The 25,105-nt window shown below is 41.1% G+C and overlaps 1 protein-coding gene across 1 annotated transcript; it reads right to left on the minus strand.

Moving 5' to 3' along the window:
* Nucleotides 1–381: 381 nt before the first annotated feature.
* On the minus strand, nucleotides 382–19,367 carry Klf5 (KLF transcription factor 5). The gene is made up of 4 exons (XM_070002857.1): nucleotides 18,795–19,367; nucleotides 15,478–16,351; nucleotides 14,213–14,272; nucleotides 382–2,111 (listed from the first exon to the last, which is right to left on the minus strand). The coding sequence occupies exons 1-4, from the start codon at nucleotides 19,056–19,058 to the stop codon at nucleotides 1,933–1,935; spliced, it is 1,377 nt and encodes a 458-aa protein (XP_069858958.1). The 5' UTR covers nucleotides 19,059–19,367; the 3' UTR covers nucleotides 382–1,932.
* Between the last annotated feature and the right edge of the window lie 5,738 nt (nucleotides 19,368–25,105).

Consider the following 25,105-nt stretch of genomic DNA (forward strand, 5'->3'; position numbering starts at 1 on the left):
ACTCTCCTCTGCAACCAGCGAAAGGCCAGAACAAGCGGCACCTCTTGAGCAGAGGTTCAGTACATCTTGGGCAAAAGAGAGCAAGGCCTTGAGTTAAAAAAAAAAAAAAAAAAAAAGCCTAAAACTAAGTAAAAAAAAAAAAAAAAAGCCTCCTTCTTCTGCCTTCTATCTTAATGTATCTTGGTTGTTTTGACACAGGTCTTAGAGCTGAGGCTGATTTTAGCCCATACTCTTATGTTCCATGCTGGATCACAGGCACACCCCACACAGCTCAACATGCTCTTCCTATGAACGCATCAGAGGTGGTTGCTCATTATCAGCTACCTTCATCAGACCCAAGTTTCTTCACTATGGTAGGTAAAGAAAGGGACAACATAAATCTTTTAGGCACTTTTTATTTTCCAAAAAAAATTGTCGTTAATATATAAACATCTCATTCTCTCAAAAAATTCTACAACTATACAGCTGTTTGCTCCATTATTTGCATAGGAAATGACCACAATACAAAAATAAGAGGGGAAAAAAGAAGCAAAACAGCAACCGATTTTATGCTTTTGATGTAGGTACGTTTCCACGTATAAACATTTTGAAGCCTCTTACAAAATTATTTACACCATGTTGTCTATTTACACGTTTTAAGAGCAACGTTTCTAACAAACAAAACTATAATTTACCAAGTTATGAAAATTGTTTTCTAAAAAAACTTACTATATTACCACAAAATAAATAATGATAAACAATATTTTAAAAACAAAATTAAATTTTCATTTCAATTAAGACCCCTTTTGGCATTTTGCTTATTATTCTGCCCTTTGGTTAACAGCGTGGACATCACATTACTATTTTCTATTGCATATATGGAATAGCGCTTGCTTTCTTAAGCTTTCAACCTATCATTGATATTAAAGGCAGACACTGCGTCAGTATTAACAGCTAATTGCACTGCACTGTAATTCAGATAAAATTACTGTGTCTCACTGTATATTACATGCAAATTCCACATAAATTGTCATTTAACCAACAGTACTGCACAAGCATCTCAGGATACGAAAACTGCGTCATAAATTCAATGTTTCTATGTGAAAAGCACATGTCCTTCTGGAAAAAAAAACAAAAACAAAAACCGATACTGTATTTAGCTTATTGTGAGGTTTAACTTTTGTATACTGTAACGATTTTGAAGCTTGAATTTATAAAACATCTTCCATATTTAAAATAATCCTGCTTTAATCAGTGCATGAGATTTCCTTTCCTAAAACTCATTTGAATGATTATTCCCTTCCCCAAAGAACTGAATTTGGTAATAATATTTGGAGAGGTTATCCGACCCCCAAATGCTATTTGTAAATGTATTCATGGTTATTTTTGAAAGAAGTGTGACTCCCTCCCCGCCCCCAAAAAGAACCTTAAAAAACTTGTAATAAACCTATAAAGCTGATTTGCATATTTACAAAATTTTCAATAGCAAATATAGGCAACTCATATAAAAAGAAAAGTATTTGTTCAATGGCTATTTGTGAATTGCCAGGTACAGTGCGTACCTCACCTCTAAGGAATTATCCAATATTGAGGAAGAAATTATTCCACGTCAAGTAAAAATCTTGACATCCCGCTCCATCCTTCCGGTGACTGAAACTTGATTTACTAAACACTGTCGCGAAGAGCGAGGGTGCCCAGCCTCGAACACACGCGCGTGCCCCTCCCTCCACCCCGGCCCACGCTCACGCGTGGCTGCCTGTGTGAGATGAAACCTGCCTTCACAGCCAGCATTCCAGACTCTGAAAACAGCCAAACACTTTGGTATTGATACAATGTATTCCCTGTTTTCTCAAATATACAAAATATACATTTTCCAGTATTTCGTTCTCTCTTTTATAGGAATAGTTAGTGTGGAGTTGAGCCGGGGCCAGCGGGGCCCGCGCCTCCGGGCGCTCAGTTCTGGTGGCGCTTCATGTGCAGCGCCAGGTGGTCGGAGCGCGAGAAGCTGCGGTTGCACACGGCGCACTGGAAGGGCTTGGCACCCGTGTGCTTGCGGTAGTGGCGGGTCAGCTCGTCCGAGCGGGCGAACCTCCAATCACAGCCTTCCCAGGTGCACTTGTAGGGCTTCTCACCTGTGAGGAGGAACAAAGCGTGTGAGGAGGCTGCCAGGGCGCCAGACATCATCATCACATCATATCACATCACTGGTACCACAGGGCGAGCTGAGCTTTACTGTCATGGGCCAAACGAAGGAAATTACTATTACACACCCACCACCCCAGGCATCTAGGGAAAGGTCAGCTCAGGATGATATAGAACCTTGAGTTACAGAAAGAAAACCATCCATATGTGTCTTTGGGGAACAGGCACTGGAGGCAAATGCAAAACACTTCGGGGTTCTTTTTATAGACTGCTGCAGCAGCCAAAGTCCATGAAATGATCAGACCAGTTGGGGACCGGGGGGCTCCATCACTGTGCTATATAGGGTTTCAACATAAACCAACCCCAATTACCATTGGAGTAAAAGGCTATTGGGCCAGGGAAGACAACATGGGGGTGATGGGACCACCCCCACGGTGAATTCTAGGCACCACAGCAACTCAGCATACCAACCATGGCCCCCAATTTACTATCAGCCATTTTAGTGCTGAATTCACATTGGTAAACAGACGATTCATTTGCTGATGTTAAATTATTTTTGGTCAAATATTGCACCCAAAAGATCATAAAGAGTCATCATAATCAGGTCTTATGTTCTAGGCACAGAACCAGCTTGCTTCGGTTCCAAAACAACTGTGAATTAAACCCAATGTACATGTAAAACCTTCTAAAAGTCCTTAGCCCTGTCTTCCATGATGAATCCATATTTAAACCCCTTTACCTACAATTTGTCTTATTTTAGTGTTTCTCCCGTTTCCTCGCTGCAGAACGTTCACAACTTAGTATTAAATTAGTCTTAATTTGTTGTTTTAGAATCAATCCTATTTAAAATTATCTACTTCCCTGTATGTACCTCAAAACTTCGTTCTAACTGAACTAGTTCTGCTGCTGCTGATTTGCATATTGAAAGATCTGAATGGTTCACATGAGTACTTGTTCTCTGACTTCCTTGAAACATTCTTCTGAAAAGGAAGAACCTCAGATTTGCTCAACACTTCTGTAGAATTAATTACCCAAAGGAACCTAAATTCTAAAAGACATGACCCATACATCTGAGTTTCCACATGACCCGATCAGTGTAATTTTACTATCCCAATAACCACTAAAACTCAGAAATCCTACAGGGAGAAAAGAAAGAAGGAAGGAAGGAAAGAAAGAAAGATAGAAAGAAAGATAGAAAGAAAGAAAGAAAGAAAAAGAAAGAAAGATAGAAAAGAAAGAAAGAAAAGAAAGAAAGAAAGAAAGAAAAGAAAGAAAGAAAAAGAAAGAGAGAAAGAAAAAAAGAGAAAGAGAGAGAGAGAAAGAGAGAGAGAGAAAGAGAAAGAGAGAAAGAGAAAGAAAGAAAGAAAGAAAGAAAGAAAGAAAAGAAAGAAAGAAGGAAAGAAGGAAAGAAAGAAGGAAGGAAAGAAAGAAAAGGGGCTACATTGCAACAATGAGACATACAAGTCCTTATGTCAGAAACGAACTTTACAACTTTAGTGGGGGGAGAGGAGGGTTGAGTGGGGGGGAGGATGGGATGGGATGGGAAGGGGAAACAAAGGAGGGGGCAACAATGCTTGATAAGAAATGTACTCATTATCTTGCCCATGTAATTGTAACCCCTCTGTACAGTATTTTCACAATAAAAAAAGGAAATGGAAAAAAAGAAAAGAGGCTAGAATTGGCTGTGTGAAGTTGGTGCCAATTATTTCTCAGGAGATTTCATCTCACTTCGGATGATCTGCACCCACAGCCACCTGTCTTCTCCCCTTCTTCTGGTGCTGACCTAATGCACATTTATTTTTAATTCCATTTTGGGTTCCTGTCACTGCATTTTAAAATGTGCCATCTCTGCTGCATGTAGTGGTACGGTACAAATCTATAATCCCAGCACTTGGAAGACTGAAGCAATAGATCATGAGTTTGAGGCAAACCTAAGGCTATTCAGCAAGACCTTCTATCCCCAAATAGGATGGATATCTCATTTGTCCTTTCTCATAGTAAATTGTGAACAAGGTTAAACTAATACACTTGACCTTTTAAGTAACATAAGAGACAACCCACTTTTATTTTGCTTAACTTCACTTCGGATATATTTAATACATTTTTAGTTCCAGTAGCAAATACAGCTATTCTGATCACAAATGTAAGCCAAACAGAAAAATTCTACACAGAAATATTTGTTTCTTGTGGACATTACGCAATGAAACAAACATATTCCTTAAATACTTTGCGCTTATTTAGTAGGGAAAAAAAAGACTTATTTCTGATGTCTGAGGCAAGGGGAAAAAAACTTCCTAAAGAGCCCCAAAGTCTTTTGACTTTAATAACTAAAATAGCAAGAGAACTGAATTGCAGTTTATTTAAGAAACAGGGGACACTAGACTCTTTTTGTTCACTATTTTTACTGGCTAGGAAGTAATAAACTGAACCACTATTTTTTAATTTACTTTACTGATTGGTTGAAACACGGTAGCCATTAAAGTTCCTAAAACATTTGGGGTTTTGCTTGCAATAATAATCTATGGGTTATTTAGCCAAGAATACAACCAGTGTCTGGAGCCCTGGTTTCTGGGGCCAAGTCTTACTATAAAAGCAAGACAACTATTCCCCACTTGGGGCAGTTTCTATGGGATTTGTTCAAGTTTGTCAACACTGTTCAAGTAAAACATTGTAGAGGAAGCTGGTACCCAATTTCTAGCCAAACAGCAGAGTAGAAGCCTTTTTTCCTCAGCCAGAAACACTATGCACAGTACTTCTGGGAAACCAAACTCACTTCCTTCAAGTTATATTTCAACAGGATAGGGCTTTCAAAAGTTTAATTGGATTTTTACAGGATCTCTTTCCAACACCACCAATTTAAAATATTTAGCTAAGCTCTTTCAACATCAACTGTATTTTTAAGTTCTCATGCTGTTAATGTGAAACTTTCCAAAGGCAAAGAGGAAAAAAAAAAAAGAAGTGACAAACTTGTTCAGCAATGGAAAAGAATCTTCAGCTTTATCTCAAATAAAGCATGCACATGCTTTGTCTACTTTAAAACCATAGGCATAGTTTGCTGCGAATCCTTAACCTTTGAGGAAAAAAAAGTCCCAGTTAAACATACTTATTACCCACATTGATGAGGCCATGAATATTTTTATTAAAATGTAGTAGTAGGAGAAACATTAGGAGTGAAAAGGAAGAAATTCCACTGAGCATGTCCCAGAGTTGCGACTTCTGGTCTCAATTAATACAGCCACTGGGTGAGTGAGAGGCTAAGACCGGAGCTCTACATTAAGAATCCTGGCCATGGGGCTGGGAAGGTGGCTCAGTGGTAGAGCGCTTGCCTTGCATGCCTGAGGCCCTGGGTTCGATTCCCTAGCACCACATAAGCAAAAAGAAAAAAGCTGGAAGTGGCGCTGTGGCTCAAGTGGTAGAGTGCTAGCCTTGAGCTGAAGAGCTGAGTTCAGGCCCCATGACCAAAAAAAAAAAAATCTTAAATGGCTTTCTTTGTTGCTTTGTATGTCCCTCCCCCACAGTGTAACCCCCGTTTTCACTATATTTGATGTCAGTATAACATGTGGAGTAGATGGGGACAAACAAGTCGTTTAAGGATTCAGGTGGACCTGTTGCAACAATGAGAAGTACAAAATGTCATGTCAAAACCAGCTTTACAATGCCGGCGTGGGGGGGGGAGGGGGGTATAATTGGGTGGGGGGAGGGGGGTAAAATTGGGTGGGGGGAGGGGGGTAAAATTGGGTGGGGGGAGGGGGGAGGCGGGGAAGGGAAGTGAAGGGTAAACAAAGGAGGAGGCTGCAATGCTTGGTAAGAAATGTATGCATTATCCTGCCCATGTAATTGTAGCCCCTTTGTACAGTATGTTCTCAAATAAAATAAAATACAATTAAAAAAAAAAAAAAAAAAAAAAAAAAAGAATCCTGGCCAGGCCAGGCTCCAATGGCTCAAGTCTGTATTCCTAACTTGGTGGCTCATGTCCGTAATCCTAGCTACTCAGGAGGTTGAGATCTGAGGATCACAGTTTAAAGACAGCACCGGCAGGAAAGTCTGTGCTACTCTTATCTCCTATGAATCACCAGAAAACTGGAAGTGGCGCCATAGCTCAAGTAGTGGTAGAGCGCTCACCTTGAGCTGAAGCGCCCAGGCCTAGAGTTCAAGCCCCACGACTGACAGAAAAAAAAAAAGAAGAAGAATATCCTGGCCTGCCATGCCTCTCTCCAATGTCTCACTTCCATCACTCCCATTAGCAAACACTAATACATTCTTTGAATGATTCAAAGACATACAGATTGCTCAATTTTACTTGAGATTCTAAAGCCACTCAGAAGGTAAGGAATAAATAGCTTTAATGGACTCATGGCAGCCCTTAAACCCTGCATGTGAGGCCCAGTTCACACCCTAGGTGAGCCAAGTTGTCCCTGGAGCCCCGTATCTTGAACACTGGGGGATCCTGCAAACTCTACACAATGCTCGTTATCTGTCAGCCATCCATACTTATCCGTCTGAAAGTTCATTTTTCCTAGACTAGGTAAAATTTCAGTGTATTAGCAGAATGTTTGTGAGGCATTCAAAAAACCTTTAGCAAGAAACTAAAACAGATCTATTTTCTTCTGATGAGCAGATAGGGGGAAAAAAAAGACTTTTGAACAACCACAATGTAATAGGAGGTTTCTCTGCTCTGCTGAACATAGTCAATAGATTCATACCAAGACCATTCCCTAGAATGTTCTACATCCACTCTTCTAACAAAAAAACAAGTAACAACAACAACAAAAAAAAAGTAGGCCAGGGATGTAGCTCAGAGGTAGAGTGTTTATCTAGCATGCACAGGACCCTAGGCCCTGGGTTCAATTCCCAACACCACAAAAGGAAAAAAGAAAATCACAGAAGAAAACATTTCTCTTACAATAATTATATTAAATAAGTTTTTTTATATTAATGGCAAATTTACACATCGGTTTTCTTCTAGATACAATACAATCAAATTAATAGCATTTGATAAAGACAAAAAGAATCATCTGTAGCCTCACTAAATGCCTTGCAAAACCAAAGACGTGATCTCTGCTCAGCCTCAAAGAAGTGTATTTGCCCATCATCAGACTTCAGGAATTTAGTTTCTGAAATTAGAGTCTCAATAATTGGATTTTGCTTCTAATAAATAAAAGGGGGAAAAAAACAGAAAACACTGAAGGATATGAGTTAGATTGAGAAAAATCGGTAAAGTAGGATAATGATGATGCTGCCTCACATATCCATGCCAGTGATTTTCCACTCAAAACAATTTTACTAGAGCTCAACGCACTTGAAACAGGAAAAGGTTCACCTTAAAAGTCAGTCTAACATTTACTATATATAGAACCCTTGGCAGCAAGGGGCCCACTGTGATCAAAGTAATGTTAAGGGATATATTAAGAAACTTCCTTCTTTGTCACCTCAATCCTGTTTATCGTTTTCATTAAAATCGAATTCATTGTACCTCTTCTAGAAAACCTCTGGCATGTCCTTTGTGTGTATTGCGGTCACTTACTTATTCTGAACCAGGCTGGGGACCCTGGACCAGCAGCACAACATGTGCTTGGCACACGCAAGGCCCTGGGTTCAAGCCTAGGCATGAAGGCTCAAATGGTTCTGCTTGTGCTCCTCTGACCATTCTTCATGTTCCCCAGCGCCAGGATCATCTTATTGACCCTGCAGTGCTGCCTTGCTTTTCCTAATGTCTCAGAACCAATCTTGTGCTTGGCCAGCCTCTGGGTGGTTTTCATGAAAACAAGGCACACAAGGCCAATGTGGAACTTCACCCTGCCTAGGACCGCCCAAGTTAATCTGAATAAATGCATATATTTAGGTAAGAACGTTTTTTCCCCCCCTTTGGAAGAAAAAAAAATTCAAATAAATTCTTCCCCACCCTTCAAGTTGTACAGGGATTAAAACAAAAACTCCATGATACATTTTCTTTTGCACAAGTGGAATAGACTTGAAGAAAACCAAGAGTTCTGAGGCCAGGAGTACAGGTCAAAGACAGTAGTGGTGGGGGTGGTGCGCATACACTGGTAGTCTACATTCCAGTATAGTGAGCCTCTACACTCATGAACTTTGGCTACATTTTCTTTTTTTTTCTTTTCTTTTCTTTTTTGGTGCAAGTACTAGGGTCTTGAACTCTGGGAATTGGATTCTCTTGTTCAGCCTTTTCTGCTCAAAGCTGGCACTCTACCATTTGAGCTAGTCTTCCAACTTCTGGCTTTCTGCTAGTTAATTGAAAAGTACCTCCCAGATTTGTCAATGCCCAGGCTAGCTTTGAACCTCAATCCTCATTTGCCAGCCTCCAGAGTAGCTAGGATTACAAGTATATGCTATTGCCTTTGAGCTCTACGGCTACTTTTCCAAATACAAACCTTAACAGGGTTAATGAAATGAAACACCAATTTTTGAATCGCCTGACAAAAACACAACACTGATTCGCTTTCTTGGTAATAAGATCCCAAACTAACTTACCAAAAAGAAAGAGTATACTTGCAACGGAATATTTTACCTTTTTCTTTCTTTTTTCTTTCTTTTAAGAAACATTCCGTCTTTCCATTTCGTCCAGCACTGAATGCGTCAGGATCAATGCCCTTCCCTTTAGTTTCCACGTGACAAGATTATCACATAGTGGATCCCACTGCTACTCCTGAGGGTTAGCCATTTTAGGAAGGAGCCCACAGGAAATACGTTTTATTCTTTTATATAATTCTGTATTTATAAAAGATAGAATATACTTATTCTTCTGAGTCAATGTTTGTTTGTAAGTAATCTACTGTGCACTTTTAAAACAGTACCTCGTCATTAATCAGAATTGTGAGATCTTGGAATATAAATAATACAGGCTGACAGAAGAGGAACGCTGTGATGGAGAGATTCTTTGACTCAAGTAGGACATTACTTTCTTTCTAATCTTTCACAGAAAAGATGTTTACTTGATGAAGTAAATAGCTACTAAATTCTAAAAATATCTGCCAAATAAAATTCTTGGGCAATATATAACTTGAAAAAAAAGCAGCATTACTCTCTCCATTCTTTAGACCACCACGGGGCTGGCTGATAGTTGTTTCCACCCAGCAATTCTACATCTACGTAAGAACTAGCTTCCCCGACTAATTTAAAACCCAAAGGGTTAAGAGGAGATTATTTCATCTCTGGATTCTCCGCACAAAAAAAAGGGGGGGGGGTGAAAAAAAACGTTTGCTGAATCAAATTATACTTCTTAACCTTTGATAAGCTTTATCATCTCAAAACAATGTTTAATCAACCTCCTATGTAAATGTTTTTCAGATGAAACAAGTCTCAGAAGCAAAGTTTAATCTTCCCAGTGAGTCATTAAAAAAAATTGTTCCTAAGCTTTCTGGCTCATAAATACCTTTCCTGGGGTCTGACCCACCAGGTCTCTTTAAGCCACTACTTTAAAAAATAAATAAAAGAAAAAAAGCCTGTAATTTGTCAGTATAGAAAATATATTTTAAAGTGGCAAGTGAAAACAAAATGTCAACAATGTTCATACCCTGCCTGGTAAGGCTAAACATGAAACTTTTAACCAGATTTTGTAAGTGACCACTAAATGCTACAAGAGAGAACAAGGGAAGGGGTGACATCATTCAAGAAGAAATGTACTCTTTGCCATACTTATGTAACTATAATAACTATATCACCTTTATAATAATAATTTTTTTAACTTCTCATAGACAAATTAAACCAATATTGATTCTAGATCCTATTTTTAAACTCTCATAGACAAATTAAACCAATATTGATTCTAGATCTTAACTATGATCTCCATCCATGAAGGCCTGAAAATAAATTCTTCCTAGTGCTTTCTTTAAATGCTTTCACTCCTATTTTATAATTTAAAGGGAGAAAATAATGAGGATCTACGCTCATATTATTCTGGCTATACCTTTCATTAGAGAAGTATAAGGAAAAATAAATACCCTAGTGTCAATAATAACAATATTTTGACAACATCTATACTTAGACACAGTCAACGGATAAATTGAGCCTGGAGCAGAAGAGGAGACCCGAAATATTTAGACCCAAGGATGTTTTAGTACCTAACCACTAACTAAAATGACAACTTCAAGGAGGGATTCTGTATTTTCAAAGTAGGCATAGAATCATCTTACTTACAAATGTTGCTAGGAAATAAAGTAAGGAAAAGGACAGGGATTCACTCCTTTGCAAGTAAGCTCTGGCTAAAATTCCTTCTAAGACTTAATGTAATTCTTAAACAGGGAACCTTAAATGCAATGCTCTTCTCAATCCATTTTTGTATATCTATGTTAATCTTTCCGGTGAGAGTGTTTCAAATAGTCTGTTTCCTTTGGTAAAGTGCGGTAGGTACAAAATGATCGGTAGCTACAAAATGATCGGTAGGTACAAAATAATCAAAAGACGATTGTGAAGCTGTGCGTGTGGGTGAGGCCACTTGTGCCAAGTGAATATGCTGCTGACTTTTCTCTATTCACTGCTAGTTTTCTGCCCTGTTCCAGAAAGCTGAGAAATGTCTTCACTGTGAAATTTATGGAAAAGAGACCAAGAATGTAGCTTAGTGGTAGATTACTTGCCTAGCATGCCCCCCAGGTTCTGGGTTTGATCCCTCAGCAACAACAATTTAAAAAAATTAATTAAATCCAGTAAGAGTTGCAGAAATAATTTATCAATCTTACTGACGTAAAAAGGTGCCTGGGGCCAATTTCAAAAATGACAGAATGAGTATAGCCTCTTAGATACGTAATAAGAAATGAGAATTTCAATGAGAGGCTCAATTAAATGCTATCCAAAAGCACAAACATTTTGATTTCAAAATATACCACTTGACATTGTTGTTGCTTGGAAGCAGATATAACTATTTCCAACAGAGGTATGATAAATATGGTACATGCATACTACGAATAACACCTACAAACACTCACTCACCCATGCAAAATTAAGTACGGACCTGTCAGTATGTGCTAGTTTACATATATAGCCACACGTGAAATATAATTTCTCCATGTGTAAGGATAAATTATGTCTCAGGTCTTTTGTCTGACCATACAAAGAAGAGCATTTCTTTTTCCTTTTTGTCAGTTGTGGTCCTTGAACTCAGGGCTTGGGCGCTGTTTCCGAGCTTTCTGCGTTCAAGGATAACACTACCACTTTGAGCCACAGCATCACTTTCAGTTTTCTGGTTGTTAACTGGAGGTTAAGAGTCTCATGGACTTTCCTACTCTGGCTGGCTTCAAACCAGATCCTCAGATCTCAGTCTCCTGAGTAGCTAGGATTACAGCCATGAGCCAACTAGCGCCCAAAAGACACAACTTTATATATCTATGTATGGCTTCCAAATAAAGAAATAAAAATATCTGCACTTTAAAAAACTTGAATACTATGATATCTATAACTTAAGAAAAAAATTTTTTTAATTCTTTTGTCCCCAGTTAAAAAGAAAATGTTCTGATTTGGAAAGACTATTTGCTTAAGTTCAGTTTGCAATCCAAGTTAAAGAATCATTTTCAATGTAAAAACTCCAGAATAAGTAATTAAACAATGCAGAAGGATGTAGTTGTAATTTCTTAGATCATTTTTAAAACATATGGTAACTTGACATTTTAAGGCACTTCCAATTATTTTCCAAAGAAATGCTAGGGCACTTTACATTCTACCAGCAAAATGGCAGTCATTTATACCGAATAATTCCTTTTGTGTCATCAAATAAAAGATCAACATTGCCATATAGCCTTTAAAGCTTACTAATAGCTGTATAAGTTGGAAGCGGGCAGGGAAAGGGGGGGGGATGGGGGGAAGAAGCAGGGAAAAAATGCTATTAGAGATGAAAAACTGTTTCATCTTCCTGGGCCTTCAAAGAAAAAAGAAAGAAAAAGCAAGCCTTTGCTGGTTTGGATAGTCACTGACAAACGGGTGGGGTGGGGAGGATGCAATGAGAGGCCAGGTAATTTTAAGAGGCATTGTCTAGAAACTAGAAATGAGGAGAAAACAACCTCAATGCTCTATGATTACCCAAGAACGGGTTTAGCCAGATGAGTGAGTCTGGCACCAACACTCCCCAAGGCATTTGAAAGACTATCAAACAAAACTTTATTAAACTGGATTACATGCTCACTCACTAGATGTTGAAGGCCACAATATTTATGAGCAGGTGAAAAAGTCGATGCATGGGACCCAAAGCAGGCCTAGGTCCTCTTTTTAGTTTGCTTTTATTAGTAGGAACATTGTTAAGACAACCCACTATTAAATTTCTTTGCCAGCAGGTCAAGTTCCAGAATCCCAGGTACAAGTATTCAGCACACTAAACCCCAACAGGGGTTGAAAGGCTATTTAGATATGGCCTGACTACATCCCTGCAATAAGCAGTTGATTACATCCTTATATGCAATTGTGCTCCTTTTATTATCGGACTTTAACCCTACCCTTCCTATCTCCAGCTTCAAGGCCTTCCAAAAGAGAAAAACAATATAGTTCAAATGTTTCTAAGTTATATCCATGTCCCCTGGATCAAAAACTCAAGATTAAAAACCCATTTGCAACGCTTTCCTAATACAACTCCTAGCCTGTCAGAGGATGATTTTTGCATAGTTACATGAGATTCTTATCCTGGCACCTGTCATTTGTATTTTGAAAACTTCAAAAGTTTTCATTAGACCTAAAATTCTTTGGTGGGCGCTTAACTGTAAACACAATTTCTACCTGGGGTTGCTTATATAGGATCTTTTCTTTTATGTAATCCATTTGTGTAAAAACCTCCGGCCAAAGCAAGCCATTCATTTCTTAGATAAATGCGGGAAAGGGGTCTTTGTTTAAAATCAGATTCTCAAAAGCTCCCTGTATCTATCATTGCAGTTGATGCCACTTGTTTATTGTTGGGTATCAAGCAATACTTCCTGACATGCATACTGAATGTCTGCAACCATATTCCTCCCAGGGCCCTATCTCAGCACTGACCTTTGTTCAAAGGCTTTTACTTTTTAATGTAGCAGTTAGAGATAACTACTTCATTTATCAAAACTCAATTTCCATAGTAACATCTAGCCTGGGGAGATTCAAGTCCTCACACTAATCCAACCACCCATTCAAAGGAACTGTTGAATACTTTGGTTTCCATAGCAATGATGGAATAATACATTTTGCTAGGTCACTGCCTTTAATAGCAAACTTATCCTTTGAACTATAGGTAAGGCTGTATTTATTGAGGAAAACAGTACAATCGCATTATATCTAAATTCCTTCCTTTAAGATTATCTTTTTTTTAAGGCAAAAAAACACAAATTGTAACCATCTATATATTTGAAAATATATGTGAAGCTCTTTAACGTAAAGTATGTAGCATACATTTTATCTTAAAATGGGTTCTGATATAAACTTTTAGAATTCCAAAGCTCTCAAAAGATGGCTATCGATTTAACCACACAAATAGTTATAAAATTAGAAGCATAACCTTATAAGCATGTTTTAAACAAGGGTGAAATGTAAACTAGAATAAAGAGAACAGTTTCAAACATATCAAGTTGGGGCTGGATCAGAGGGTGTGGTATCACTTTTAAACCGTAACACTATTTGAAATACCTTACAATTTCTGGCCTACCTTTCATGAAGCATAGCAAGCATGCTAAGTAACAAACATTTTCAAGTTATGTTTTTAAGCAGTTATGCTGTGCACATGCTAAGTAGAAAGTATTTTCATGTTTGAATGGCTTTATTGAAGCAAACCAATTTACCTAGGAGAATTTTTCCCCTTTCTTTCAAGACAAAAATAGCATTGCCATTAGAGTGTTAAAACTCCTTAGTAAACATTGCTGTTTATGTTTTGGGTAATTGATTCTACATGAGGTGACAGGGCAAAGCAGTGAGGGAGAAGGGGGCGGAGCGGGAGAGCATCTGCCTTCCCTGAGCAGGGCTTTCTCAAGGAACTGAATTTTGAGCCCCACAGCCAGTGCTGAGAAAGGTAGGCCATTAAAAAATAAGTTGACAGAAGAAAGAAGAGATCAAACATGTGTTGGCTTTTAAAAAGATGAATACCACTTACACTATTTACACAACTCAAAGAATTAACAAGAAAATTACATACCAGTGTGAGTCCTCAGGTGAGCTTTTAAATGAGAAGACTTTGTATAAACTTTTGTGCAACCTAAAATAAAGAAGCAGAGGAGGAACAGCTTGTCATTTCGGAGATCCTTTTGAAAGCTTTACATTTGATGATTCAGTGTTTAAAATCTGGCTTTAAAGATGGAATCTCTCATGCTAGATGAAATATTGGAAGCTCCAGTTTTAAGACTTACGGAGCAGGTGCCCATTACCTTATTAAAGGCATAAAGTGATTATTTATCTATCACATTCGTAGGAAAGAAAGAATACAGGTAATGGATCCAAAAGACAAATGGAAAATTTGTGTTTATATTTCAGTAGGTGCTTTTACTAGTAATACATACTTTCGAGACTTAAAAGCTATTATAGTATATGTTTTTAGTTTAAATTTTAATGGATGTGGAGTTGACAGTGCTAAACCATTATCTGAGATGACTATAATTTTTCATGCTTTTTCATTTAGCACGTCATGCCATATCATGTACCAGTCAATAAATTATGCCTGATATTAATCATAAACCAGCTTACACTAGCAACGTGGGGCATATTCCTTACTTGCAATCAATTTACAATTTGGGGTTCCATATCTTACTGAAGAATTAAAATATACTATGGAAACCATCCTTAAATTTATCCTGGAGAGTCTTGTACTAACCACAAGCTAAAGCCTACAACACTTCAGCATCTCACATTGTTTTCCCCTACTAAATCTATGTGCAGGGCACTTAATTTGAAACTTAATAAAATGTATTAGTTTTCTTTTTTAAAAAAACTCCATTAAATGTAATTAAAAGTCATTTACTATTAAAGTGGGAGAAAAAATCCAAGGTAACTTGTTCCTATTTTTTTTAGAATGTTCTACAACTCCTCCCCCCCAAAAACTGGTTTCATACCGGGGTAAAAAAAAAAAAAACAGAAATGGGATATGGAACAATAGGAGGTTTTCAAGGCCCTGGGTTCAACTCTTACCACCACCAAAAGAAAATGAACAGAAAGAAGGAAAGGAAGGAAGGAAGGAAAGGAAGGAAGGAAGGAAGGAAGGAAGGAAGGAAGGAAGGAAGGAAGGAAGGAAGGAAGGAAGGAAGGAAGGAAGGAAGGGGAGGGGAGAGAGGGACTCTAAAGTAACTTGGTCTGCTTTTAACCGTCAAATGCACTTCTCTATGTAAAAATGTAAGGTCTAGTTAACAAATACATACACACACACAAACACAATTTCAAACTGATGCATTCCCAGTTAAGGCCACCTACCAGGAAAATCACAGTAGTGGATACGTCGTTTCTCCAAATCGGGGTTACTCCTTCTGTTGTATCTGACAGGTTGGATGTTTTGTGAATTAACTGGCAGGGTGGCGGGTAAATTTGGATTGTGAATTGCCAGTTTAGAAGCAATTGTAGCAGCATAGGATGGAGGTGGGGTTAAATTCTGGAGCATCTCTGCTTGTCTATCGGGACTTCCAGGCTCTGAGCTGGGTGGTGATGGGGGAAAGTAAGTGGCCTGTTGGGGAAGAAACTGACTTGGCATTGTGTATGTGCAGGGGGGCATGCCCTGGAACTGTTTCACTGCAGTCTGCGGAACAGCAGAGGTGTGTGTGGTAAGACCTGCCATGGCAGCTGACATAGAAACGTTAAGGGTGTCCATTACGGCTGTCTGGTTTGTAGAACTGGGCATGTCTAGATCCGGTGTATTCAGTAGCTGGTACAGGTGGCCCTGCTGGGAAGGGACAGATAGATGAATGTCTGGTGTAGGAAGTTCTTGTTTGATGAAAATATTGTTCACGTCTGGAGCTGCGGTCTGGTGTGAGCTGAATATACTGGTGAACTCAGGGAGGGCCTGGGTCGGGGCCGGAGGAGGGGCAGTCGTCTCACTCTGGTGGCTGAAAATGGTAACAGGTTCTGTCTTGATGTGAGATACGCACGGTCTCTGGGATTTGTAGAGGCCAGTTCTCAGGTGAGTGATGTCTGGGAGGAAGACATTCATGCTGATACTGTAAGGTAACCCTTCACTGTCAGTGAAGAACTGGTCTACGACTGAGGCACTGTCTCGTCTATATTTTTTATGCTCTTGAATTACTGGAAGTGGAGGAAGCTGAGGCGTCAGATACTTCTCCATTTCACATCTTGTCTGAAAAAGAAAGAGAGACAAACACGCATAATCCACCTGGTCTGAGCTCAGGAAGGACAAGTGGGGCTCCCCAGAAGTTACCAGCAATGTTCCTGAGTCAAGTTCTCAGGCGCACCTTGCTTACCAACATATCAGGTTTACATGTATTTTGTCAATTGTGTAATTATTGGGTCACTAGAAGCTTACGAAAGTCTGAATGGCACTCTTGGGTAAAAATCGCTCCACATATCAACCTCGGACAAAGAGACAAACCAGGAAAAAGAAAAAAGAGGCATTGCCCCTTCTGATGCAAAAATAAAGTCTCTACCTGGCGCAAGTGGGGCACCCTGCCTTCCGCGCAGTTAGTGTGCAATTCAAGTATAGTATGGAAGTCTTGCCAAACTAGCTCAATTCTACTGTCTCAAAGTGAAATTTAACATGCTCTACTGCGAATATACAAAATAGCTAGGCAAACCTTTGAAATAATATTGCAAAAAATATTTTGTTGTTTTTTTTGGTCTTGGCTTGCTTAGGTATTTCCAAAATATCAACTATAAAACATCCTTTGCCTATTTTCCTGCCTTCTCTTGTTTCTCATTCAACGGAAATTTAAACGCAATGTGTTGGGCAAACCCTAGTACCCACCAAAACAAAACAATTTCACATTCAACATTTGAGCTAAATGTTGATTTTTTTAAAACCAGCAGATTCTGTAATTGGTTAATATGATAATGAAATGTTTCTATTCATATATCTATCTACAACAGATCTTTAATTACCTAAGGGAAAAATCACTCCCTTGGTAGACTGGTGCTAGGAAGTCCGTGGGTGGGGAGAGGCTGCTCCATGCTAGCGCAGTCATCAGTAAAGCATTTATCAGGCCCTTCTCAGTGGGCCAATGCTACATTCCCCCCTACTCTGTAAAAAGCCCAGTCATCCCTCACCTTCTTGGTGTCCCCTAGACAACTGCCACATTCAAATCACTACACAGTTCCCAGTGATTTGTAAGGTCCTCGCCTCGATCCTAACAAGTTGTCTCAGTCTTTTTTTTTTTAACGACATTCTCCTCTCCTAGGATATAATCTTCATTCCAGCCCCCAGCCATGAAAAGGAAATCTCAAAAGGAAAACCAAAACCCGAGTAAAATGGAATGGAATAGCTCGCATTACCTAGGAGCCAGGGGCTCCTCACTCCAGTGAATGAGACAGTCCTGTTTTGCTCCTAAAATTTCAAACGTTTATTCTCGGACCTTACCGTCAACTCATGCGGGTGGATGAGGACGGGATTTCCCGGATACACACGATTTAAAAATAAAAAGATCAACGCCGTGTGGTCATGTGAGTAGGTACATCTCTGACAAATGCCTCTGTTCTCCCCCAGCGCGGCGACCCCCCCCATCCACCCACCCCTCCAACCCAGGCGCGGGCGCGGGGCGGGGGGGGGGGGGAGAGGAAGGGGGAACGGACGAACACCCCACGACTTGATCTACCAAGGAGCTATGCCGTGAAGCGTCTGGAAATAAACCGGACGAAAAACCCTTTTCGTGCACTGTGCTCCGGCGGCGGTTAGTGGTTTCTGATTTTAGCTCTTCCAGCTGTTTGCATGTGGGTCTGTTTCCAATTTCTCCCCCCCCCCCCCCCCGCCCCTTCTTCGCCTCCTTGCTTGGGACAAGCTGAAAGTCCCGGCAAGTTTTTTCTGGGCTCTCTGACTCCCGTGCGGGGGCGAGAGAAACAGGCGGTTGCTCTAATTCGGCTGCCGGGCAAGTGTAAAGCCAACTGCCAGCTTTCAGCGCGGCGGCTCGGGAGGAAATTTACGCGCACGCGAAGAAAAACAACACCCCTGGCCTTCCCTCCCTCCCTCCCTCCCTCCCTCCTTTCGTCTTTTCCTTTTTATTTTTTTTTTTTTAAGGAAAAAAACACAAGAGCTCCAGTACCACCTCAGCGCTTCCCAACTCTCCTCGGCCAAGCGGGGCCCCGCGATCGCTTGGCCCCGGGGCGGGTGGAGGTGGGGGGGAAGAGGCCCCCCCATCCCCCGCCGCACCCCATCTACATTCCCACATCAAACCCCACGGGGTGGGAAGGGGAACGACCCGACCCCGGCTCTGGGAGGGCGGGGGTGATGTAAGGAAACTGGGGTGTGGGGGAGCCAAGGTTTCACCCGGCACGTCCCAGGTGCGCCGGACACCCCCCCCCCCGCACCCTCCCTCCAGCCCTGCCAGGCGGACCCGCCGGGACACACTGACGCCCCACACACACACCCCCGATCGGGGTCCCCCCCCCCCCCGCCCCGGTGCTCGACTCTCCCGCGAAACCCCGTGCCCAGGCCGGGAGGGAGGGCAGGGCGGGGCGGCGCGCCCCGACGCTCGTCTCAGCCTGGAGCGGCCCCTGTCGCCCGCGCGTCGCAGCGGCGGGACACGCCCGAGCTCCGGGAAGGAGGCGGGAGCGAGGGGAGCCGCGCTTCCTACCTGGACCAGCTCCTCGGCCGGCAGTCGCGGGCCGGCGGCGGGCGGCGGCGCCGGCTGCGGGGGCTGCGGGGGCGCGGGCTGCGCCTGCGGGTGGTGGTGGTGCGGGTGCTTCAGTTCCTCGCCCGGGAAGAGCGCCGCGTCGCGGGCCGGGTTCGCGGCGCCCAGCACCGGCTTGAGCTGCGCGAACACCGGCTCGTCCTGCGGGGCCGGCGGCTGGGGCACGGGTCCCAGGCGGGCGCTCATGGTCAGCACCCGCGTCGCCATGGGCAGTCGGGGGGCGGCTCCGGGCGCGGGGCGCGGGTCGGGAACGCTCTCCGCGTAGCCCGCGCTGGCTCGGGACGGCGAACTCGGCGCGGGGCCGCGGGGGTGGAGGGGAGGCTCCGGGCAGAACCCCTCCGGCCCACAGCGAACACGGTTCTCGATGGCGCGCACGAAAAGCCAAAAGTCTTCCGCTCGGCCTCGCGTAGCCGCCAACGTCCCCCCGGACGGCCACTTTCTCCCGCCCCGCCCCGCCGCGCTCTCAGGCTCTCCGGAGCCCGCTCCCGCCACCGCCGATCTCCTCCAGCGAGCTGCGAACGCGCGTACCTGCTCCGAGACTACTGACACTTGACGCCCGCCTCTATTTCACCCAACTCCGGGGAGGCGGGGCCCGTCTGCCTGACTGGCAGCACGTCTACGAATCCGGACGCGCCGAGGCCGTCTTGGCTGGAGAGGCTAGCCTATGAGAAGAGAGAAAGTCACCCTGAGGCCACGCCTCCTCCAGGCCGAACCGCACCCCTCGGGCCACGAGCTTCGCGCGCAGGGCTGCCGCGCAGTTTGTACACAACTTCTCTGACAGATTGGGCCGGCGGAGCCGGGGGGGCGGAGGGAAGCCGAGGAGCGGGTGGAATCTAGGAAGAGGGGGAACTGGGGTGGAGACGTGGAGGGAGATCTCTCCGGACTGTTCTCTGCCAGGAGCAGAGAGAGAGAAAAGTATTGCACGTCTTAGGTGTTGTGCAAGGACTTGAAACTCAAAAGCTGAAACCCAGAAGGCGTTGGGGGGGGGGGGAGGAGGGGGGAAATTTAGCGACGTGTTTAGCGAACATTTTTAAGTCTGCAAAAGGGACTTCAGCGGAAAACTAGGGACACTATGGTACATGTTAGAGGAAAATAAAAGCCCTCCTCCCTCTGGATCTTTAGCAGGGAAGGCATCCATTTAGAAAATTTGGTATGCCAACAAAAGGTTTAAAGGCAAGTTTTGTGGGTTTTGTTTTTTAATTTGCCTTAACCATCCAGGCTCGGGCTTTTTTTTTTTTTTTTAACCCCTTAGCCAGTTGCACACCTTTCCACCTCTTCCTTTAGTGTGTCGAGTGGGAGGGGTGGGAGTGGGGGCGGAAAATATGAATTTTTAGGATTTTTGCTATTATTATTTAAACCATGTTGATTCTAGCCAGAGCATGAGATCTAATTTAAGCTCAAACGGGTGTTTAAATAGACATTACATCTTTGGCTTATTTTTGCTAGCAGTGTATGTTGGGGGGTGGGGGGGTAGGTTGAGTTGAACATTTACAGAACTGGAACGTCATCCATTTATCTAATACCCTGAACACCTTTTCCTACGAAAAGACAACCCAAGAAGCCGCAAACATACACTCAGCAGCTCTGAAAAATGGGCATCCGAATTTGTTGGAAAGTAATAGCCAAATCTATTACTGTCCATTTACTATGTTGTTATGAGAGGGTGAGGTTTCGCCAGCAATCACCAAAGGAAACCACTTCCCTTAATCCTTAATGTTCTTGTACATGATTTTATCTGACTTATTGAGAAGCCAGAACAATAAGCTGTAATAAAAACGCCTATAATATTACTACATATGTACATATGTTGACAGTACGCGTTACCATTAGACTATTGTATATACACAACAGCCTACTCACCACTCCACGGTAAAACAGCTTTGAAAAAGTTCTTAGCAGAAAAAGTTCACTTTGAAGAGTCTATCAGAGGTATGGATCTCATTCTTGATGTGTAGATAAATTAATGTGTGTAGAAAGTATTGGATGTGTTTATTTTAGAAAAGATAAAATTACGTCGTGAACTAGATGTTTTTTTTCTCTCTTCCTTTCCTGTTAATACAGGATTCATTTTTATAGCTGTGATTGCTGCTGTCAGAGAATGGCTGATGACTACTTTCATGCTTACAAAGAATTATTTAATAGGTGTTTTTGCAAATTTGTTTCTAAGTGAACAATCTCACTCTGACCACCTTCACTTAAAAAAAAAAAAAAAAACCTGTCCTAATTTCTCCTAAACTTAAACTTTAAAATGTAATTAAATAACTTAAAAACAAGCTATAGATTTACTATGGGAACTGGTCTCTTATTTTTAAAAACCTTGATGGTTAATTACAGAATGCTGATATGATCAAACTTGATCATATGATCATAATGGTATAATTTTTAAAAGAATGTTTGTGTTCTTTTAATGTTAAGCTAAGTCTAACTTAGAGTTAATACAAGTTGGTACCTACCAGTACTTTCATTTCCTTTTAAATCCATCTAGAATCATCCTTTTGTACTTCTTTTTTTTTTTTAACCAAAGCTTTAGTGGCCTAAAATTTCCGCCCAAGTTTTTACTGCAATAAGATCTATTTATTTTGCTGGAATGATTCTAAATTTCACACCAGGCTTTAATATGCTTTCACTTACAAAAGCTTTCCATTGCAACAAAACAAAAGCCATGCAACTATTTGATAAGCTTTGAGTAATTGTCTTACAATCTTGTTAAATTTTCATATTCACTTTTCTTAGTGACTATACGTATGAGCCTAAATATGATTGGGTTTGAGTAATGAAATGTATTTGTACTTTTTAAAACTCAATATATTCCTTTGTCCTTTTTGCTCAACTGCAGTAGCATTTATTAAAATTTGTTTCTTCATGAAATAGGGCTGCCACTTTTAAGTAATAGTTTCTCTGAAATTCCCAAGTTTATGCCACAAAAAAACTAGAAAATAGCTAGCGTAGCTGTGGATAACAGTATGGAAATTGGACAGTAATCCTTTACTGAAACGCTGGTCATAAAGAACATGTTCAACCAAGACAAATGCCACAGCCACCAACCTGTCCCAGAGACTTAGCAAAAGGATTAAAACTTGATAAATATTTTTCAAATGTTCCAGGTTCTCCATTGGCATGAAGCCAGACTGTGTGAATGGACAGAGAGCCTCAATGACTTTGAACTTTCTAGTTCTTTGCATTCCTTCCTGCTTAGTAGTGCTGTACGATTAGGGAAGATGGGAGAAAACAAAAAAACACATGTCAGATTTTAGAAATCAATTAGTGGCCTGGCACTGATGTGCTAAGTGAACTGTGCCAGAACAGGAGATTCGGAGGGAAAGAAAGAAAAATGTTGAGTAGTCAAGTTAGGTAGGAGGGTAAGTGTAGAAGCAGAGTGCATGCTTCAGTCCTTAGTCACTGGGCAGCACAGATTTAGTCTTAGAATAAACTCTTAAGTATCACTATCTTTACGGGAATAAATACGCCTGAATGTGTGGGGGCTGATCAAGCATTCAGCCATCATCGGGGCGGGGGCTTGAAGGAGGCAGTGGAAAAAAATAGATAAATAGCTTCTGAATGATGAGATGAGCAAAGTATGAAGCTTTCACTGGGGCAATGTTCACTCAAAGACGTGGCAAAAAAGAACTATCTAGTTGTTTGTCAAAAACAAAAACAAACAAACACATCAGGGACAACTTGAGAGAAAGAGATCGAGAATATCACAACTAACTACATTTCATTCACATCCACTGAGAGAATAGCCACTGAATAGTCCATTTCTGTATAAGCAGAATTAAATTACTGAGTGATATTGAGCTACAGATAAAGCACCGGCAAAAATAAATTTTGATACAGCTCTGCTTTCTTCCCTAAGGAAGATTATCTAATTAGAACTGACTTTTATATTCATTGATTCTAACTCCTGTTAGAATCTGAATTGGGAGGAAAAATGCCAGATAAATTTTGTCTTCTAAAACATTTTAAGTCTGTCATTTTTAGTTTTCATTAATAAAACCTATTTGAACCCACTCATCAAAAACACCAAAACAAAAGTCATTAAGGAAACTATGCAATAAACAGAAGTTGCTAGCTGGGTACTGATAGCTCACACCTATAATCCTAGCTACTCAGGAGGCTGAGATTTGAGGATTGAGGTTTGAAGCTAGCCCAAGCAGGAAAGTCCATGAGACTCATTTCCAATTCACCACCAAGAAGCCAGATTTCAAGCTATGGTTTAAGTAGCAGAGTGCTGGCTAGCCTTGAGCCAAAGAATCTCAGGAACCATGCCTAAACCCTGACTTCAAGCCCCAGGACCAGCAAAAAACAAACAAACAAACAAAAAGCAGAATTTGTTTTTTGGAATGGTGGCAGATTTGTAATTCCAGCACTAGGGAGACTAAGGCTGTAGGTTCACCAGTTTGAGGCCATACTAAGCTCCAGGTCAGCTAGCCTGGGTCCCCAGAATGAGATACTGCCAAAAAAAAAAAAAAAGTTTCAGTTGAGATCAGTCGGAATTCAACATTTTGATCCAAATGATTAAGAGATAGAAGAAAAGATGCTTTCCTTTACTTTAAAAATGTAATTAAGATATTTAAGAGACTTCATTTTGTGTAAATTAAAATATCTTAATAAAACAACTTAATTTCTACTTTTGTCCATGTGTGTGTATGTGTATGCTGCTTTGGGGGTTGAACTCAGGACACACATGAGCTTTTTTTTTTTTTTTTTTTTTTGGTCAAGGAGTAAGAGTCTCAAGTAAGAGTCTCAAGGTGGCTTGATGGTCAGACCTCAGCCTCCTGAGTAGCTAGGATGACAAGTATGAGCCACCCCTGGAGCCTAGCTCTATCCATAAGTCTTAAGAAATAAATTTCACCTTTAATTTTGGATTTAATATGTCCTTCATTAAATATTTTATAGCATTCCAGTGATACTCTTATTCCTAAAGGTATTGTGATTTAGCCTTCTTTTAAAACTCTAGTAATATGCAAAAAAAAATAAGAGTTTTACCTTTCAGAGGGAATGGGATTGCTTTTTCCACCTTGTTGGTATAATACACAGACAAAAATGACATAAATACAAATGCCTTGGATCAAATTAAATGCCAGGCTTTACTGTAGCTTCAAGTGTAGTGTATGTGAATTCTGTCTCTAAACATGACAGGAAAGTGCAAGGAAAAATGGCGAACTGAAGCAGTAACACCAAACAATCTTTTAGAACATTAGGGAAATCACATCATCAGCATCACAATGAGGAGGGTTGTGAGGCCACTGCAGTCCAAGCTTTAATAAAAGCTTGGACACAGCCTGGACACTGCTAGCTCACACCTGTAATCCTAGCTACTCTGGAGGCTGAGATATGAGGATCACAGTTCAAAGCCTCTTATCTCCAATTAGTCACAGAAAAAGCTGGAAGTGTCTAAACTGGTACAAAGCTAGCCTTGACCAAAAGGAGCTCATCCAAGGACAGTGTCCAAGATTAGGGTTCAAGCCCAGGACTAGAAAAAAAAAAAAAAGTCACAGGATGGGCGAGCAGGAGAAGTATAAGCAGGCAGTGAATTCACCAAGGGAACGTGTATATGAAATGTGTAAAACAATGCTAGGACCAGTTCTTCACGCCTGAACTCTGTGCACTGTAATGGTTATATAAACATGTTCAACTTTAGAGGGAACAATTTTACAATGAAGAGGGTGAAATATACAAATGACCTTGAACTTGATAGATAATTCTCCTTCTAGGAAATGGAAGTATATATTGATACATTTGGAACTAATTTAGGTATACAAAAGGGGAGTATTTAACAATAACATATACTGTGGGTAGATGGGCTGGAGATGTAGCTCAATGGTTAGGTGTTTGCCTAGCATGTACAAGGTCCTGGGTTCAATCCACAATGCCATGGTTCCTGTTTGATTGCTCTAAATCATAGTTTAAAAGAATATTTAGTGCCATGGAAAAAAACAAAAACAAACAAAAACACTTTTTTTTCTTGGCCTGTCTTGGGGCTTGAATTTTGGGCCTGTGTACTGTTTCTGAGCCTTTTTACTCAAGGCTAGCAGTCTACCACTTAAACCACCACTCCACTTCTGGCTTTTTGTGGTTAATTAGAGATAAGAGTCTCATAGACTTTCTTGCCTGGTCTAGTTCTGAGCCAAGATCCTTAGATCTTTGTCTCCTGATAAGCTAGCATTACAGGCGTAAGTCACTAGTATCTGGCTAGAATAAATATTTTTTATTATTATTGTAAAGGTGATATATAGAGGGGTCACAGTTCC

Source organism: Dipodomys merriami, unplaced genomic scaffold (genome assembly GCF_024711535.1).
Source record: "Dipodomys merriami isolate MVZ:Mamm:240054 unplaced genomic scaffold, mDipMer1.0.p SCAF_6, whole genome shotgun sequence".
Classification (NCBI taxonomy): Eukaryota; Metazoa; Chordata; class Mammalia; order Rodentia; family Heteromyidae; genus Dipodomys; species Dipodomys merriami.